The sequence below is a fragment of the Strix uralensis genome, chromosome 1 (genome assembly GCF_047716275.1).
Source record: "Strix uralensis isolate ZFMK-TIS-50842 chromosome 1, bStrUra1, whole genome shotgun sequence".
Lineage (NCBI taxonomy): Eukaryota > Metazoa > Chordata > Aves > Strigiformes > Strigidae > Strix > Strix uralensis.
This window is the reverse complement of record NC_133972.1, coordinates 136,362,908-136,381,145: the sequence shown is the minus strand read 5'-3', so window position 1 is coordinate 136,381,145 and position 18,238 is coordinate 136,362,908. Positions and strand designations below refer to the sequence as shown.

The following is an 18,238-nucleotide window of genomic DNA, read 5'->3' as shown; positions in this document are numbered from 1 at the left end:
ATTGCTGTGAGAAATGCTGTACAAACATATTCCAAGGGAAGGATTATTTGCATGGTTTATGATCTTCCAAGGAAATACAGAACAAAAGCTAAGACAACATAAAAGTGCCGTACAGGGAGTTCTTCCTTGTAGTCTTTACAACAGCTGCTATAATTGGACCCCATTTGTAGCTAGGTCTTTGGTCATTTCTGTAATTAAATATTAAGCTTACCTTTAGAAAAACTTCTCTGACTTCAAGTGTAAGGTTTTCTTTTTTGTTTTAACATGAAAAATACTGAAACAATTAAGTGTAACTTTCTGGGTTTGGAGTCTTAGCACACCAGTTGTATAAATCATGCTGATAGAGGTTATTAATCTCTAGTCTTGCTTTGTGTGCATTCAGTTTGTTCTGTAGATGGATGCGTATAAGCAATTTTGCCTTTTTCCCCTTCCAAGTAATTTGTTTATCTCCTTCTTTCAGAATTCTTTTCAACAGCCAACATCTGTTTTTCTGTCCTGTTTCCTAACATGGTTTGGTTTCCCATCTTTTGAACTTGCACGTTTTCAGGCTGGTGTATGTCACTGGTGTAGTGTTGTTCCTGCTAAAAATGAGTGACTGCGTTCACCTCCAGGTTGGCTTTTATGTGAAGTTCTCAAAGGGGTATGATAATCCTTTGTGGCACTGAGCACTGCACTGTCCCCAGTGTAAGTAAGAAGTGTGGTGGACAGGGAAAGGTGCACGCACACAGAAAAATCTTATTTCTTTAAACAACAAATGTTGTGAACTGGCAAAATTGAAGTCTGGTTGTGAAGGTGATCCTCTGATCATAGGGTTAAGAAATAACATTAATGAAGGCCCTAGGAAGTGGTGGAAGATGGTGAAAGTACCGTAAAGGCAAGGCATGAGGCTGGGTGGTAGGTTGTGCCAACCTTTGAAGACCATGTGATGCCAGTGTTGTGTAACTAGGAGAACAGTCCTCCAGTTTTCAGCTATTAGAGGACAAGCTCACCACACTTGTGGGAGACTTCCTGGATTATAACTATTATTGCATTAGCTGAATATGTATAGAACGTACATATTTTGCGTAGGTAAGAAGTACAGCCTATATGGGAGTATCTCAGTGTAGTGCATGGATAGCTTGATGACTCTTAGACTTTTATCATCAAATGTGAAATACCACTTGCTTGTTTTCTTTAAAATACCTTTATGCATTACATCCTGCTTCAGCAGTACCTTGATTTGCCTACAGAAAGTACTGGGTGGAACGAAAGTAGCATGTGGCAGCAAAGTCCTGCCCTTGCAGAATATAGGTTGAATTGCTAGGGTTTCAGTAATGGTGTCTTTTGAGTTCTCTTACTTCTTTTAAAATTACTTTTCGCTTTGAAAGATGGAAATACCCCATAGGGAAAAGTAACGAAATAAACCAGGTACTGCAAGTATTTGTTTTAAGTATTACATTCTAGAAGGCTATGAGGAGCATGTTTTTATTGTGTCTGCTTAATCTTGTTCCGTGTCTCTTTTTTTTTTTATTGTGAGGAATGATTGAGGAGCATCTGGAAAGAAATTTAGGGGGGATTTTTTTTCCACGCTATGGTCCTGTTTTTCATAATCTCTTCATCACCAATTCCTGTCCTTCCTTTGTCCCCTTCTAAAACAAAATCAGTGTGTATATATATATATATGAAACATGCATGTTAAAATTAATTTTGAGAGTTAAATTGGAAATGGACAATTGATACTTTATTTCAATTTAAAAATGATTCAGCTTAAAATACACTTTTTTTTTTTGCAGAGACGTGGAGCAATTTCCTATGACAGCTCTGATCAGACGGCGTTGTACATTCGTATGCTAGGTAAGCATACCAGTTTCTATATTGCAAAGGTCTAACGCTTGATTAATTTTAAAATATTTTTTTTTTATATTTGAGTATTGAATTCTTAAATTTATCATTCCCTTTCTCCTGGATAATATTCTGGTTAGATTCTTTAGAAGAATTTGAATTCTTTTGTGTTGACTTGGGTTTTTTGGTTGTTTGCCTTTTTTCTCCCCCCCCCCCCCCCCCCCCCCCCCCCCAAGTTAACCGTTGTGTTGGATGTTTTCCTCCTATATTAAACAAAAATTAAAAGTTCTTATAATTAATGTATTTGGTAGAAGTTAAGTTTTCCAAGTTGACTCATGATTGATCTTTATTTCTGTGATGGAATTTATCACCTTTGTATGGTATCCTTCTGGTTAAAACTGTAGCTTAGAGAACATTTGTGTGAGAGTTACCATACAGTTTTAAAAACTTCCATACCGGGGCTATGAAATGCTCAAGGTGTTCTTAAAATAATGATATGATTTTAAACAATAGTTTTCTTATTCATCTTAGAAGATGACTTGAGAAGGGGAAGGAGGCATGCCAGGGCCAGTAGTTTAGTCAACTTACTGAAGAATGTCTCTGGAGTAGCAACTAGATAAAGGGTAAAGCTGAATTAAAATGAAAGAACAGTATCGGGAGGGGCAAGCGTCTGGGTGAGACCCTCTGTGATAGTGAGTGCACCAAAGGAGTTGAGGTCAGTCGTTGAGAAGAGAAAGATGCAAAGCCTTTGCAGATCTGGCTGCCGGATTCAGTACTTCCCGCACCTCTTCTGGAGGCTGCTGGTGGTGCAGATGGCATGGGAACTGCGTATATGCTCTTAAGTCTGTTTCATGGCAAAATCATGCCACTTAATTTAAGCCATCTTGAGCTATGATTTTGTGTTGAAATGGACTATGAATGCTTGCATGATGTCTCTCACTGCTCAGTGAACATCAACAGCTAGTGATTATAAATTCTTACACCCGCTCCAACTAAATCAGCCAGAATGTCTTTTTATGCCCTGAGTCTTTTCAGTTTAGTTGTATATTGTATGTATTAGTCCCCAGAAATTCATGACTGCATTGTCTGTGAATTTAAAGTTGTAAGCTATATGCACGTGTACACATGTGTATATATATGAATTTAGTCATAACTTACGTATGTAGGCATACATGTGCATATGTATATATAAATCCAATTTTGACTTAGCATCTTTGCATTTTTGTTTTTCAATTATTTTGATTTTTTTTAAGTTTGTGAAGTTGTTAATATTATGGCACTGACTGTCTACTGAAGGATTTTTGATAAGAGAATGTACTTTGGCAATTTGTTGAGAGGAAGAGGACAGAAGATACTAGTTTCTAAATGTTTATTGAAAAAGCTACTGGGTTTCTTTTGTTATTGGAAATAGGTTTATTTAATTTTCAAAAGTTAAAATACCTTGTTCATTTTAATCATCCTTTTTGCAGGATGAACACTAGAATTATTCAAAATGTGATTTTTCTGCTTTAGTCATAAGAATAAAGTAAATTTAGGCCTGAGGTAGCTTTGTTTCCTTGATTTTATGATACTTTTTTTAAACTAATTTTGTGCTGTAATTAGAAAATACAGATTTTTTTTCTGCTTCAAAATCCTACAGATTAAGTACTAATTCCACAACAGGGAAAATACGTTTTAATTTTAAAAATGAACTGATATGCTTGAGTTAAAGGTACTGTAAGTATATGTCTGTGTTTTTATCTTTTTAAAAATTAATCTGCTAGGGATAGAAACACAGCTTGTAAGAAAATAATTATTAATTTCTGGGGAGAATATTCTAATTTCTTTTGCTACTTTGGAAATTTAACTGTACCATAAAGTAGTTAGGCTCATCATTTCTGCAAAAGGGATAATGCAGATAATGCTCAAGTAAATCTAGAGGAAAGCAAAGCATGACTTCCTGTGGCTCTTGGTATATACACCTGAACTGAGAGAAAAATCTCATTTGGTTTGAAATCTTTCTTTGACTGTTCTCATAGGCAGAACTGGAATATATTCAGAACATGATGTTAAGTAAATAAAATTTTCACTTGTCCTCTCATTGGATTTAATTATTAGACTGTGATTGGTGCTTGTTATGACTAGCGTAACTCTTGCTGGCATTTGTTGCTGTTCAATGATGCTAGCTCTTCAGAGGCAGTAGGTCTTCTAAAGGATTGACCTCTTCTATCTTCAGCTGGGGGGAGGAGGGTACCAACAAGCAAATAAAAAAATTGCTCATTGGAAGTTTGAATTAGTATGTTAAATTGGCATTACTTTCTCACTTGTTGGTGATCACTTTGTTTTCCCAAATGTTATGTGCACTATACTGTACAAGTTACCAACTGTTTACAGATTTATTACTGTTGTATTCGTAAATGGACTGTAAAAAAGACCAGCCTGAAAGCTGAACAGTTGGACGCATCGGTATGTAGAAACATTCATATCAGACCAGATTCCAGAATGAATATATTCAATTAGAATTTTTTCCAAGAAATGTGAAGTATTGCATTTCCCATACAGTATTGTGAGGGGTTTTTTTTTTTTGTTTTTGTAATTTATCTTAGCACATTTTAGCAGAGTAAACTGTAAGGAATACTCATCTGTAACTTAATGGGAAGTTAGGCACAGTGATGAGAGGTTTTGCCTTTTACTTGGCTGTTATTCCAAACAGACTATATCTACTAATAAAATGTACCTTGATAAGGTATTTATTTTAGCCAACCAAAAATAGAAAGTTAAGGGTACCTAGGGCACCTCAGTCTGCCTCTGCTTCGTTGTGCTGGCCATAGAGTTGCTTCCTTTAATGTTTTCAGACTGTCCCAGGGGGAATCCAATGGAAATTCATTTGCACCAAGTAAACAGAAATTCCTGTGCTATAGCAGTGTTTCCAGGTTCAATTTAAAAGATCAAATTTTAGGGGCACATAAAATAAACAACTAACTCTTAACTGTCTTCATCAGTGTCGATATAAACAAACAGTGTTGACTCTGACTCATCTGTCATACCCATTCCCAAAATATACACTAAGCCACTCACGAGTGGCTTGTTTACTATTTAAAAATATAGATACAGATGCAGCATTGTAGAATTTTTCTTTTAAGATCTTGGAAGGGCTAATATATCTGCATCACCTCAGTCAGCTACTTCTCTCAGCAACTATGAGGAATTCTCAAAATTTCTTGTAAGTGCTTCTATGTAATCTCAAAACTTTCTTGACTTTTCTCTTTTTTGCTTTTCTAGTTTCTTTTTCTTCTTGTTTTATATTGCCTGAAAGTTTTGCTACTGTGCATGGGATAGAAAGAGTGGGGCACTGACTGCTTGTATCGGTGAGCATGCACCTCTCAACTAAAACTGGAGATTTTACCCTTCTTTAGAGGTCTTATCACTTCAAATAGGAAACAGTGGAAGCCAACTACTGAGTAATGCAGGTGCACGCTCTTATATGGTAGCAGTTGCTATGTTGTATTCCTTTTGCTTTAATTTGGGCATATTCAGCTGACCTGTCATCTGTTTCTCCAACAAATTTAATAGGAACTTTAATCTGTGAAGCTAGTAATTCTTTCTGGAAATCCTGCTCTTCATGACTTCATGGCTTTGACTTGGGTGGTTTCCCTTGAGGTGGCTGTTGTAATTTCTGCTCCCAGCTGTCCTCCGTGATCTCTGAGGTTTCTGCCCCTGCTCCAGAAGGCCTCAGCTCTCCAAGCAGCTGCTGCATTGTTACTGTGCCCCACTGGAGTATTAGGGTAGCTCGAAGTGTGTGCTGTGTAACCCTAACACGCAGGGATGTCAGCTATGGCATTTCAGCTGCCTCGTAAGTATCAGAGCTGTCCTTGTGGTGTGAGCAGGAATCAGAGAGAGGAGTAGGAACTAAACGATCTGTCTCAAGGTAAGTTTTGTTACAGCCCTAATGCCTTTTCAGTTTTCAGCTGTAGCTGCAAACCTCTCTCTTATATTCCTTCTTCCACTATTTATTCAATCTTCAGATGAGTTTCTGCCTGTATGGTCTTTGTCTTAAAAATGCAAGCAATCCTGGTCATGTAGAACTATTCTGGAAAAAATCTGATTACTTAGCCAACATATTTTGTCATGTTTTGCACAAAATGAGATTTTTGAAAGGAAGGCTTCATGATTTTTAGGTCTTTTGCTTGATTCTTTGGTTTCACAGAAACTCTCAAAGAGGGAAAAAAAAAATGTTCCTGGAAGTCCACTGTCATTAAGGTGCTGGACTTGAATGTGTTCCCCTAAGGAAACAGAGGAATCTTTTCAGAGTGGCTAAAGTGGCTAAAAAAGAGGCACTTTAGTTAAAAACTGTCAGCTTGCTACCACTTCTGCCCCTGCCAAGGACATTTACCTGTAAGCAAACAGTGCAATCTGATGGTTTCAAAAGATTTAGCAACCACTTCGATATTTTTTTAAACGGCCTAAATAAATGAAAACTATTCATAAGATCTTTTGCTTTAGATGTTGAATTTTAATTATCTTTCAGCTACCATAATAGTGATTGGCTCTGAGATGGGACTTCTGTTGCTGTTTGAAGGAATTATGTAACAGTGTCCTTTTGTGTGATAAAAGTAATCTGGAATGTGCCTTTTTAAGTTACCTATGGTGATGAACATGTCTCTTAAAACTAAATTCTGTATCATTTCAGAGTCACAGGGTTACAAAAAGCTTGTGCAAGATTTCCCAAGCAAATCGATGCAAATATGTTATGTTGTGTGCAAGCACAATGAAGTGGGTGCATTTGGGATCTATTGATCTCTGCAGGTCAGATCAACTGAACAGTAAATGCATAACAATGGTGCAGTATTTCTGGATGTTTTGGGGTTAACTATTCATACAAAGTAGAGATTGGTTTCGCTGTGCTAGTAGCCCATAATTTCATAATGTGCAAATGTGCAGCTGGTTTGATGCGATTCCTTTTTATGCTTCTATATACATAGAAACTATAGGTCGATGTATGGTATCTTCAAATTCCACTCGTACTGATTTTTTCCAAGCATATTTATTATCTGAAATCTTGAAAAATACAGTAGTTCTGTACAGTGATAATTGAAACAGCCCTTCAGCCTTCATTTTGGCCCAATAGGAATTTCTACTTAGTTTGCTGTGATGAATTCCAGTCCTGTTGTAGAAGTGATATCTTTTTCTAGAATAAATCCAAATGTATTCTAAAAAAATTAATCCATTGTTGAGATCTTGATTCTTAACAACATACCATCTGCTTCTACCATGATCAAGGAGAGAGAATTTTGACAACTATTTAATGAAAAAATTTTGCTTCCCTTGCTGGGAATTTCTCACTTCATATGTATGCAAGTAAATACCCTTGTTTTACCTTTATCTTATTACAATTGCCTTTTTAATAGTTTGCCATGTGCATTTTCAGTATATAATTTCTTCTTTTGGCTAACTATTCCTGTAAATGTTTTAATAATCCCCATTAAAAGCAATGTAGTTAGTTGCACTTCTGCATTTCACTTAGAGACAGTTGTTCTTGTTTTCCTACTCAAAATCCACAACACTATGGGCATTTCAAGGGTAATAGGGATACTGTTATTCTATTTATGCTGTTAGACTAGGTACTAGTAAATAAAAAAAGAACAAAGCAGAGGGAAATTTTCTGGATATCGTTTATAAGATGAACCTGCTTGTTTTGTTGTTTGCAGAATTCCGTGATAGTCTTCAGGTATTTTCCTGTGAACTTTTTCTATCCTTGACACTTTGAACAAGTAAATTGTTCACCAAAACCTAGTTGCTCACTGAAACTATATGCTAATTCACGTTATGGTTGGCAAATTTTGAAAGTTAAGACTGCCTTGAAAACGAAATATAATTCACAAAAGTTGTATCACCTTTTGTGTAAAAAAATTAATTCAACTAAAAAAGCTCTTTTATTTTTCTTTTAATTCAGCTGGTGAACTCATTCACACAGCTGTAGCTATGACTGATTTTCCAGATAAATATGAGTGAAAGGTAATGAAAGTTACATTTTCCTCTGTGTAAACTGATATTTTCATACACAGCTACTAATACATTTGCTGCCTCTCTCCCAAAATTTCCTCCCTTTTTATTAATTGATTTTGTAAATAAAATTCACCAATTGCTTGCGCCTAACAGAAGAGTTCTACAGTTTGCTGCCTCTGTATTGCCTGGAACAAGACAAGCCTCTTGCACTCTGCTCAGATAAATGCTTGAAACCTTTATAAGTAATGTATTATGAGTGGTCTGAAAAATAACATTTACAGGTAATTGGGTTACTGTCCCTTGCAGCTCTCTTGAGGTTTTCAGTTTCATAAAAACAAAACAAGTAATAACTGAAACCGTGTTACGTTTACTGACATGTAGACTTTACACTTGTTATTTGGGGATCCCTGGGCCTACTTACCATTTTGTCGTTCTTTCAGCGTGCCTCACAATATAACATTCATGTAAAGTGTGTCACTACAGATACATCAGTGTTTATAGATATGTATCTCTAGAAAGATACCTGTTAAGTATTAAAAGCATATTGCTGAAGTTTTAGTCAGTATCTTTAGCTATTTTCTGACCAGTTGCCTGCTTCAGCATTACAAATTAGCAGGTGGGAGAAGAAAAGGAAAAAAAACTCTCAAGATGTTACCAGTTGCTGGAAATTAAATAGCTATATTTTTATTTTGTTCTTATAAAATTAGTCTTAGTTCCTTGTGTTAAATACTTAGTTTTGATTCATAAGAAAATCGCTGTGTTTGAGGAGAGAATAATACTACACTTGAAGGATTTTCATAATTAGAAACCAGAACATTTTCACATCTTAAATTTCACTTCTTTGTTAGGATTTGAGGAGGGAAACACTTGCATTTGATCCTCAAAGATTTGCTCGAATTTGTAATTGCTAAAGGATTTTAAGTGAAAGCTTTTAATCCAGGTGAACTACTTACATTAATACATACAAATACCTAATGAAAAGAATACTGATCAGCTTTCAGTTGGTAAAATGTGTAAGTAGAAATCAACTAGCATGCTAAAAGATTCAGGTTGAAGCTAATTGCAGTGCGAAATAGTTTGATAAAATTTTAATACTGAGTTTTGGTATTTTAATAGGCTCTTGTGTAATATTCAAACAGCTGAGCACAAGTAAGTAAATGCTAGTGGGAAAGTATTCTATTATGTAATATAAAACCATATTGTAACTAGCTTATTTGCTAAAAGCTACCATTTCTAGAAGCTGAATCTTTTTTATATTATACAAAATGTTATCGTTTTATGTGTGTTACTGAGGAACAAATCAACTTTTAATGTTCTTGTTTCCTGTCATATTAAGGTGCATTTTTACCATACTGGTGTAGCAAGCTGTTCCTAATTTCATCTGAATGCTTATCACATGCTTCTGGCAAGTATGCTTAGGCAGAGAGATTTTGACAAGAAAGCATGCGATTGCATGTTTAACAAGTCTTCAAACTTTGTTTTGAATTTCACCTTTAAAACAAAAAGCATTGAAGTAGGCCTATTGTTTGAATAACCCTCCTCCATTAAGTACATGAATCTTTACCCCTCCAGGCTATGTTCATTTGCATTTTATCTCTGCCACTCTTCCACACTTTTATTTCACTCTTGACCCTGTTTCTAGGAGATGTGCGAGTAAGAAGTCGGGCAGGATTTGAAACAGAGAGAAGAGGTTCTCATCCATACATTGATTTCCGTATTTTTCACTGTAAGTATTTAAAAGCAGATAAATGACAAATAAACAAAGGCTTCCATTAATTTTAACTACTGAGCCTCTAAAAATAAAGTTAGCAGCTTATATAGCAAGACCATTTTTTTATACTTCTTAAGGAAAATCTTTCATGCTACTTCATTACCAAAAATAGAAGAGGAAAATCTTCACGGCTAAATTTTTTTGGTTTTAAAAATATACTTTAAACTCAATTGATTTTAGACCTGAATCTCTGTGGAAATCCCTATCTTATATACAGCATATACAGCTACTGATGTGTGTGCCGAGTTCTTACCAGACACACATAATCAGTTGAGAATACTTTCCTGCTTTTATAAAGCAGCAGAAGGGCCTGGTCCAGGATGATGTTTGAAGAAAATTACAGTAGATGTCAATATTCTTGACCTCATCATAATCAATTAACATTACAGTTACTCAGACATGTAGCTAGGACTTAAATTTTTTGGACATAGACAAATTTTAAAGAAAGATTAAAGTGTTACAAGAAAAAGAGCAGACGAAATTTTTTTGATTATGTGTTTTGGGAAACATTATTTATGAGAAGCATTACAGAAAAATATTTTTGGATAATTTCACTTTTTTCTACATCTATATTGTTATAAATAAATATGTCAGTAGTTGTTGTAATATAAAAGTTTCAATAACCACCAAACCAATATGCAGCAAAAGTGCAGGGCATTTAAGTCTTAATTAAATTATGCCAATAATATTAATGTATTAAATGTTGTATCTATACCAACATTGTATCAGCATAATTCCAAGTATTCTGAATGCAATGGAAAGATTTAGAAAAACTTATGGTAACAAGTGTGGTTGTTGTAATTACTTTATTAATAAAAATGAGTGGCAGAAACTGGTCTAATTAATATTCTGATCTTAACTGAAGTTACTCTTTTTAAAAGTAGATCACTACTTAAATTTAAAACTCTTAAACTCTTAGTTTCATTCAAAAGTTAGTATCATAAAATAGGTGAGAAAACAAAGTTTGAAGAGTATGCTATATTGAATTTTTCAATGAAGAGGATAAGATTTCCATCTCAAGTCCTGATAATTCTACTGAGTATAATAATTCTCTGTAGAAATAGCATGCGATTTATGAATTATGTAACTGTCTTTTTGTGTATATATATGTGGCATTTCATGCTGATATGGGAAAATACTAACAGAAATATTGTAAGAACTACCTGTTAAAAGGCAGTCATGTATGATACTATTGCTGTTGTCAAATTAACTGTATTTTCTATGGTACTCATCATGCTGTTTCTTTCCATCCTGATGTCTGTGCATCAGGCAGATCATGACTAATCAGGAAAAGGATTTTCACACCCTTTCTTCTTGCCCCTACTTGTTCAGGCACAGGCACCAACTTTTAGCAACATCAACTGTGGTGTCTGATGACAGCAAAGAATGTTGCTAGGAGGCCCAAAAAATTCTTTGGCTACAGCTTCCCTCTCAAGTCAGCTGCTGTGGCAGTTTTCAGGGTTTCCATATTATAGTCAGATTTTTTTGCACTTGAGGATTGTGGCCTCTTGCAGCATTGCTTTTTGACTTCAGACTCCTGCTACGTTGTGGAGTTCCTTTCAGTCAGTAAGGAATTCAGCCCCATCTCTCACCATATCACTAGATTATCTATTAATTAGATAAATGTTTCTTTAAAATAAATAAAATGTTTTCTTTTCTCTGCAATGCTAATTGAGTCCTGATCAGTGTTTCCTTAATTGTTTTAAGCAAAAGAGTTTTAGTATTGTACTATCAGACTGTGGGCAGAGAGAAGTTGTGGGAATCAGATCTCATGTTTAGGATATTCTCCCTGCCATTCCCTGGTAACTCCAGAAGGATTTGGACACATAGAGCTACATAGCTGAAAAATGTTCACCTGTATGAGCAATAGACAGCATGTGAGAGGAGCTGGCCAAGCCAGATGGGTTGTCTTTGGGGTGAAAACTGGACTAAAAAAGGTCTCCTCTGCAGCTGAAGCAGACTAAACCATCAGAGTGTTGGCTTTTTTTGTTTCCCTACCACAGCTGCATACTGAACATCAGTAATGCATGGATATGCTTCCTTCATGGTGTTTGTAAAGTTTCGCTGTAACTTTCTTCTACTGTCCACTAACTTTACTCTGTGGTTCTAGATGTTTTGCAGTGATCATTGCTTACGTGTTTTGCAGATGACTTCTATACTGGCTATCATGCACAGTGTTGAAGCATTACTGCCATTCTGCATTTTGCTTAGCTAACTTCTGTTGTTTAGCATTATTTTCTCTTTCTGTCAATGATGTTTTGTGAAGATGATGAACGTCTTTCAGGAAGTCCAGCTAATAATCTGCTGACCATTTGTTTTTCTAATATTTTATTGATAGGCTCTTAACCCAGTATTTTATTGTTAGGTTTGAGGAATACTGAATTTTAAATGCATTACTCTAATTTTTTTTTTTAATAATCACTTCTGTTTCATAACATAATTTTTACTTGCAACTTCAACTAGTGTTACCAAAGTAAAATTTGTTAGCATTTAGTTAAGACCACTTCTGTTTCTTCTTAAGGATTATAAACTCAGTGTCTACATATTCATCCCAGAGTTCTGTAATTGGCAAATAAATATTCAAGTTTCTGAATTGGCTAAAAGTATTCTCAATAGTAACTTCTTTCTAGGAAATTCTATTTTAAAATGATTGTTGGAAAAATGTCTTTGTTGTTGTTGCTAGAGATTGTGGTATGTGAGTCTTATTTGAAGATTATTAAATGTGGGATTTGGCTGATGATCAAACTGTTTGAGTGGTAGTTTTCCTTCTGTATTATATGCTATTCCAGAAGTCACATTTTTATTGCTATTGCAGGAACTAGGCAGGAAGAATAGCTTAATAAATCTTTGTTTCAACAAGACTGCTTCCTGATGAATGGGGGAAGTCAGGATTGTGGTGTTCATGTTGGTTGGTAATTGGTTAACATTGAGACATCAATTAGTTTTTCTGTTACTGTGGTGTGTTGATCATGTCATGTGGGATCATGGGCATAAACTCAAGTTAGCAGCTAAAAGCTGCCGTTTCTGGAAAGGAGAGAGCAGCCACATAACTTTCTTCCTCAGGAGTAAATTTTTACCTTTAATATAATGGTCTGGTTTTGTTCAGTGGATGTACATATTTCACAGTTGCACAGCAAATTGCAGACACTTTAATATTTTATTCATCTCGGAATGTAGAGCACTGGATCTACTTTTCACTCCTCAGGTAACGAGGAGGGTTTGGCACTTTACTGTCTGACAACCCAGCATGTACTGCTCGGTTTTCAAGTTATTGAAAAAGTGATTGCAGTGGTTATAACCACTCTTGCTCTCTACTGGTTTACAAATAGACTACAGTTAATGTGATTACTTTTAAGTTATTTTTACGTTACGCAAGACATCATAGATAGTAATTCAGTCTGCAGTGTTGACAGAATATGTTGATAAAAGCTAATGCAAAAATCTTTGGTAGAAGACTTGGTAAATGGGAATATAAAAATACTCCCTTTTTCAAAAATAGTAAGCCAGCAATAAAATTTCAGGTTTTGTTTTCTTGCTATTAAGAGATTGTCAATAACATCTATTTTTTTTTTATACTCATGTCTATATGTGTATATATACACACATACACCTAAGAAACTTTGATTATGTTTGTGAGGATTTTCTAACATGCACAAACAATATATAATGTGCCCCAATCACTCACTGTTCAACCTGGAAAAAAAATTTGGCAAACGTGCTCAGTGATGTGTACAGTATGTTATAGTGAGGAAGTGAAGCCAAAATGAATAAAGTGAAGCTAAAGTGAATAATTAAGATAAAAGCAAAAAATTTGGGAAGTGTCTTATGCAGATAGAACGTCATGCTTTCAAACTTCCTTTTTAGGAAAGGGTTGTTGGATATAGTCTGGAAGAACTGGATAAAAACCAAATACTTTGGGTTTGTGGAGAGGAAACATTTTTTTCTTCATGCTTTTCCTGTCCAGAATAGATAAGATCTTGTCAAAAAGTTTCTAGAATTCTCTCGTGCCACTCTAGTCTGAGCATGTTTCTGTGGGGAGATGGTGATCTTGCCGACATGTGTGGCTCTATTTTGTGTTCTATAGATAACTGAATATGTCACATGAGTTAAAATATCTTAGAAGAAAGGGTTTTTTGAGTTAATCAGCATGTTTCTGTAAACATTTAGGAATGACTCAATTTTGATTCAAATTGAGCCTTGCATACAGTACAGTGCTTCACATAGGAGAGAAAATGATGTGATGGCAACTTAATTGAAATTTAAATGGTTCTTCTCCTTAGTTGTATATGGAGGAAGAGTTTAGGTGACTATTATAGGTGATGGATAAATCTAATTCTCTTTCTGAAGAGTGCAAACACATGAGAAATTCCAGAGTTTTTTTGGTATACAACTTTCAGACTGTTTGCTTGGAAATTGCAGTTCATGGAACATTTTTGGCTGGATCTCAAGAACAAAAGGAGATTCTATTGCCTTTGAAAGAGGGGCCAGGTCTCTCATGAAGACTGTAAAGATGTAGTGAAGTTATGCAGGGAGAACATTAGGAGAGCCAAAGCGCAGCTAGAGCTCAACTTGGCTACAGCTGTTAAGGATAATAAAAAATGTTTCTATAAATTCATTAACAGCAAAAGGAGGATTAGGGAAAATCTCCCTCCTTTATTGGATGCAGAGGGAAACATGGTAACTAAGGACAAGGAAAAGGCTGAGGTGCTCAACACCTACTGGCTGTTCCCTGGACACCCAGGCTCATGAGCTGGGAGATGGGGAGGGGAAGCAGATTGAGGTCAGCACAGTTGAAGAGGAGGTGGTCAAAGACCTGCTACACCGCTTAGATTCACACAAGTCTGTGGGACCGGATGGGTTACACCCAAGGGTGCTGAAAGAATTGGTAGATGTGCTCGCCAAGCCGCTTTCTATGATCTACCTGAAATCATGGCTGACTGGGGAGGTCCCATTGTACTGGAGGGTGGCAAATGTGACACCCATCTACAAGAAAGGCAGAAAGGACGATCCAGGAAACTATAGACCTGTCAGTCTGACCTCGGTGCCAGGGAAGGTCATGGAGCAGGTCATCTCGGGTGTCATTAAAAGTCATATAATGGACACCAGGGGATCAGGCCTAGTCAGCATGGGTTTGTGAAAGGAGTACCTGCCTGACAAACCTGATCTCCTTCTATGACAAGATGACCCGACTATTGGACGAGGGAAAAGCTGTCGATATTATCTCCCTGGATTTTCGAAAAGCATTCGACACAGTTCCCCATAGGATTCTCATAGAAAAACTGGCTGCCCATGGCCTGGATGAGCGAACGGTCTGCTGGGTCAAGCCCTGGCTGGCTGGACGGTCCCAGAGAGTGGTGGTTAATGGAGCTAAATCCAGATGGTGGCCAGTCACAAGTGGTGTTCCTCAGGGCTCGGTGTTGGGACCGTTTCTGTTCAACATCTTTATTGATGATCTTGATAAGGACATAGAGTGCATTATCAGTAAATTCGCAGATGACACCAAGTTAAATGGGAGTGTCGATCTGCATGAAGATAGGGAGGCACTACAGAGAGACTTGGATAGATTGGATCGGTGGGCCAACGTTAACGGGATGAGCTTCAACAAGGCCAAGTGCCAGGTCCTGCACTTCGGCCACAACAACCCCGGGCATCGCTACAGGCTTGGGGAGGTGTGGCTGGAGAGCTGTATGGAAGAGAGGGGTCTGCAGGTTCTAATTGACAAGCAACTGAACGTGAGCCGGCAGTGTGCCCAGGTGGCCAAGGAAGCCAACGGCATCCTGGCTTGTATTGGAAATAGTGTGACCAGCAGAAGTAGGGAGGTGATAGTCCCCCTGTACTCTGCACTGGTGAGGCCACACCTTGAGTATTGTGTCCAGTTTTGGGCACCTCAATACGAGAGGGATATCGAGGTGCTGGGACGAGTGCAGAGGAGGGCAACGAAGCTGGTGAAGGGCCTGGAGAACAAATCCTATGAGGAGAGATTGAAAGATCTAGGACTGTTTAGTTTGAGGAGGAGAAGGCTGAGGGGAGACCTCATCACTCTCTACAACTACCTGAAAGGACATTGTAGAGAGGTTGGTGCTGGTCTCTTCTCACAGGTAATTAGCGATAGAACAAGAGAGAATGGCTTTAAACTGCCACAGGGGAGATTTAGACTGGACATTAGGAAAAAATTTTTCACAGAAAGAGTGGTTAGACAGTGGAATAGGCTGCCCAGGGTGGTGGTGGAGTCACCATCCCTGGATGTGTTTAAGGGTCGTTTAGGTGAGATGCTGGGGGATATGGTGTAGGGGAGAACTTTGTAGAGTAGGGCTGATGGTTGGACTTGATGACCCCAAGGGTCTTTTCCAACCTGAATGATTCTATGATTATATTTTATATGCTGCTTTGAGATCTGGCAAAGATGTCAGCATTTACTGTTTTCAGTGTTTTGAATTTCCTAGTTTTTCGCTCACAAATCATTGAAAAAGGTTTACCTTGGATAGTGAATTTAGACTTCCCTTGGGTGAGAGGCCAGAAGTCAAAGAAGAGAGGAGTTCAAATCCAAATTGATTACCTTAAACAATTTGCAAAATCTTTGTGTAACAGCACCTGATCATGCTTTTCACAATACCATGTAGAGGTTGAGATAAAATGAGCATAGTCCAGATGAAGTTGAACGCCCATTTTTGTTTCAAGAAAATAGAGGAATTACCTAGTTGAATCTGGTTATGAGTAATTGTATTGTTCAACAGTCTACTGTGAAGAAGGGTGAGTTTCACAATGGATAAGGTCATGCAAGATTTCTGTATGGTCATAGATTGAATGAAGTATTTGTTCCCCTGTGAAAATACCAGCACTGAGGAGTGAAAAGCTTGTACTCAAGAGATTTCTCCCTGTGAAGGATGCATTCTGAAACTGTCATCTAATTATTCACAATCCAGATTATTCAAATAAATTGTTTTCCTCAATGTGAGAGAAATTTTGACTTCAGTTTAGTGTGGAGAATGCAGTCACCAAAGTGGAAGTCACAGAAAATGTCCTAAATACAGCTTTTGGCCAAAGGAAAACAGTGAAGATCAACTCGAAGAGTGAGCTTGGTTAAGGAAGATTTCAGGGTAGAAGCTTCCAGCTGAGAATACAGGACAGATTTTTTGTTTGTTTTTTCTTTTGCTATCCTAGATTGTTATTTTACCTACAATTTCTTCTTTTCAAGTTTATGTAAAACAGGATGTGTGCTCTGGAGTATTGTACTGGTACAGCTCACTCAGTGTTTTATTGCTGAGGTAAGTTTGACCTTAGAAGAAGACACAGATACATTTGGTTTTTTTTCTTTTGAACCTCTCCAATGTGTTCTCTCTCCCAAGTAGCTTTTTTTGAAAGTCGATTTTTTTTTTAATGCTGGACAATATCGCATTAAGTATGTGAGAATTCTTTTGTTTTCATGTCTGCTCTCAGTTTGACTTCTGTATTGACAGTCATACAGGCTCTTAAGGGATATTTTTTTTTTTCCTGTCAACCACGATGTGTTACTTTTGAATTCTTCTTTCATTTCTGGGGGTGAAAAATAGCCAAAAAGAATTACTTGATGGTTCTGTCATTCCATTTATGTAGAACTGAAGATTTCTAGAACACCAAAGAACAGTGTTTTCTTGGAAGACATCAAGAAGAGGATTTGGTGATGGTCTGGAATATATTAGCCTTCTTTTGGGAACCGTTATGTGTTGTACTTGTTCTTCAACAGCATCAGTATCTTGATTAACACAGCATAACACATTTTTGTAAGGGATATATGTGTATTCTGATGATACTCCTCTAAATATTTTGCTTCAGCGAGGTTTATTAGTTCACACTATGCTGTTGTGAGCTACAGATTTGCCTTGCCCAGTGGGTGGAATCAGGTAAAAAAGTATGCAACTGCAGGATTGCTGTGGTTATGATTCAGTAAATTGGTAGTGAAAGAATAGGCCTTGTATAGCCCGTTTCCTAGTCAGAAGATAATTGCAAAATGTTCTGCAGTCCAGCACAGGGATGGCATTGTTCAATTTACTTAATTTTGTATCCTTCCAGAGATGTTTACAGAAATATTAAGAGGAGCCAAAATTCAAGAGAGTTACATGAGTAGAATCTTTTAGATACCTTTTCACAGTGTTTTCTTTACGCTTCTGCTACTGTGTAATGCTTTACAGTGCCATTGGAGAATTAGCACTTAATTCATACTGAAGTAGTCTAATCCCTGCACTTTGAGTAATTCCTCTCAAATTAGCTCTGCTTTGAGCAGAGAATTGGACCAAAGGACTTCCAGAAGTCTGTTCTGTCCCTTGTAACCTAAATTACTGTTCTGTGTTTCTGTACTTTGCCAAGGTGGTTTTTCATTCTGTAAGATCCTTTAGGAAAGGAGTTATCTTTGGTGGTGGTGATGCCTAGAAGTTGCCCTCCATCAGGGAGGATCTGTTGAAAAGTACTAGAGTTTATATTAGTTGTGGTATTACTAGAGTTTCTTGAATCTTAGCAACTTTTTTGGTTCCATTCATTTAGAAGACACTTGCAAAGCCACATTTAATTAACTAATCCTTAATCCACACCATATTTTCTGGTGATCATTGTTATTTGGAAAAACATGTATGAATGTGTATATAAATACATGTATATGATACATTAAAAAAAAGTCTGGCTTAATTT

The 18,238-nt window shown here is 36.8% G+C and overlaps 1 protein-coding gene across 5 annotated transcripts in view; it reads left to right on the top strand.

Annotated features, from left to right (window-relative positions):
* Window positions 1–18,238, top strand: part of PDE7A (phosphodiesterase 7A) — an 80,170-nt gene that overhangs the window by 40,024 nt on the left and 21,908 nt on the right. For 3 of the 5 annotated variants that reach the window (XR_012630633.1, XM_074882189.1, XM_074882190.1), the window contains exons 2-3: window positions 1,773–1,833; window positions 9,449–9,532. Coding sequence is in view for 4 of the 5 variants with exons in the window: in XM_074882189.1 (XP_074738290.1) it covers window positions 1,773–1,833; window positions 9,449–9,532 (145 nt within the window). In the remaining variant the exon portion in view is untranslated. The remainder of the gene's footprint in view (window positions 1–1,772; window positions 1,834–9,448; window positions 9,533–18,238) is intronic. The other 2 variants (XM_074882191.1, XM_074882194.1) reach the window with 1 other exon arrangement.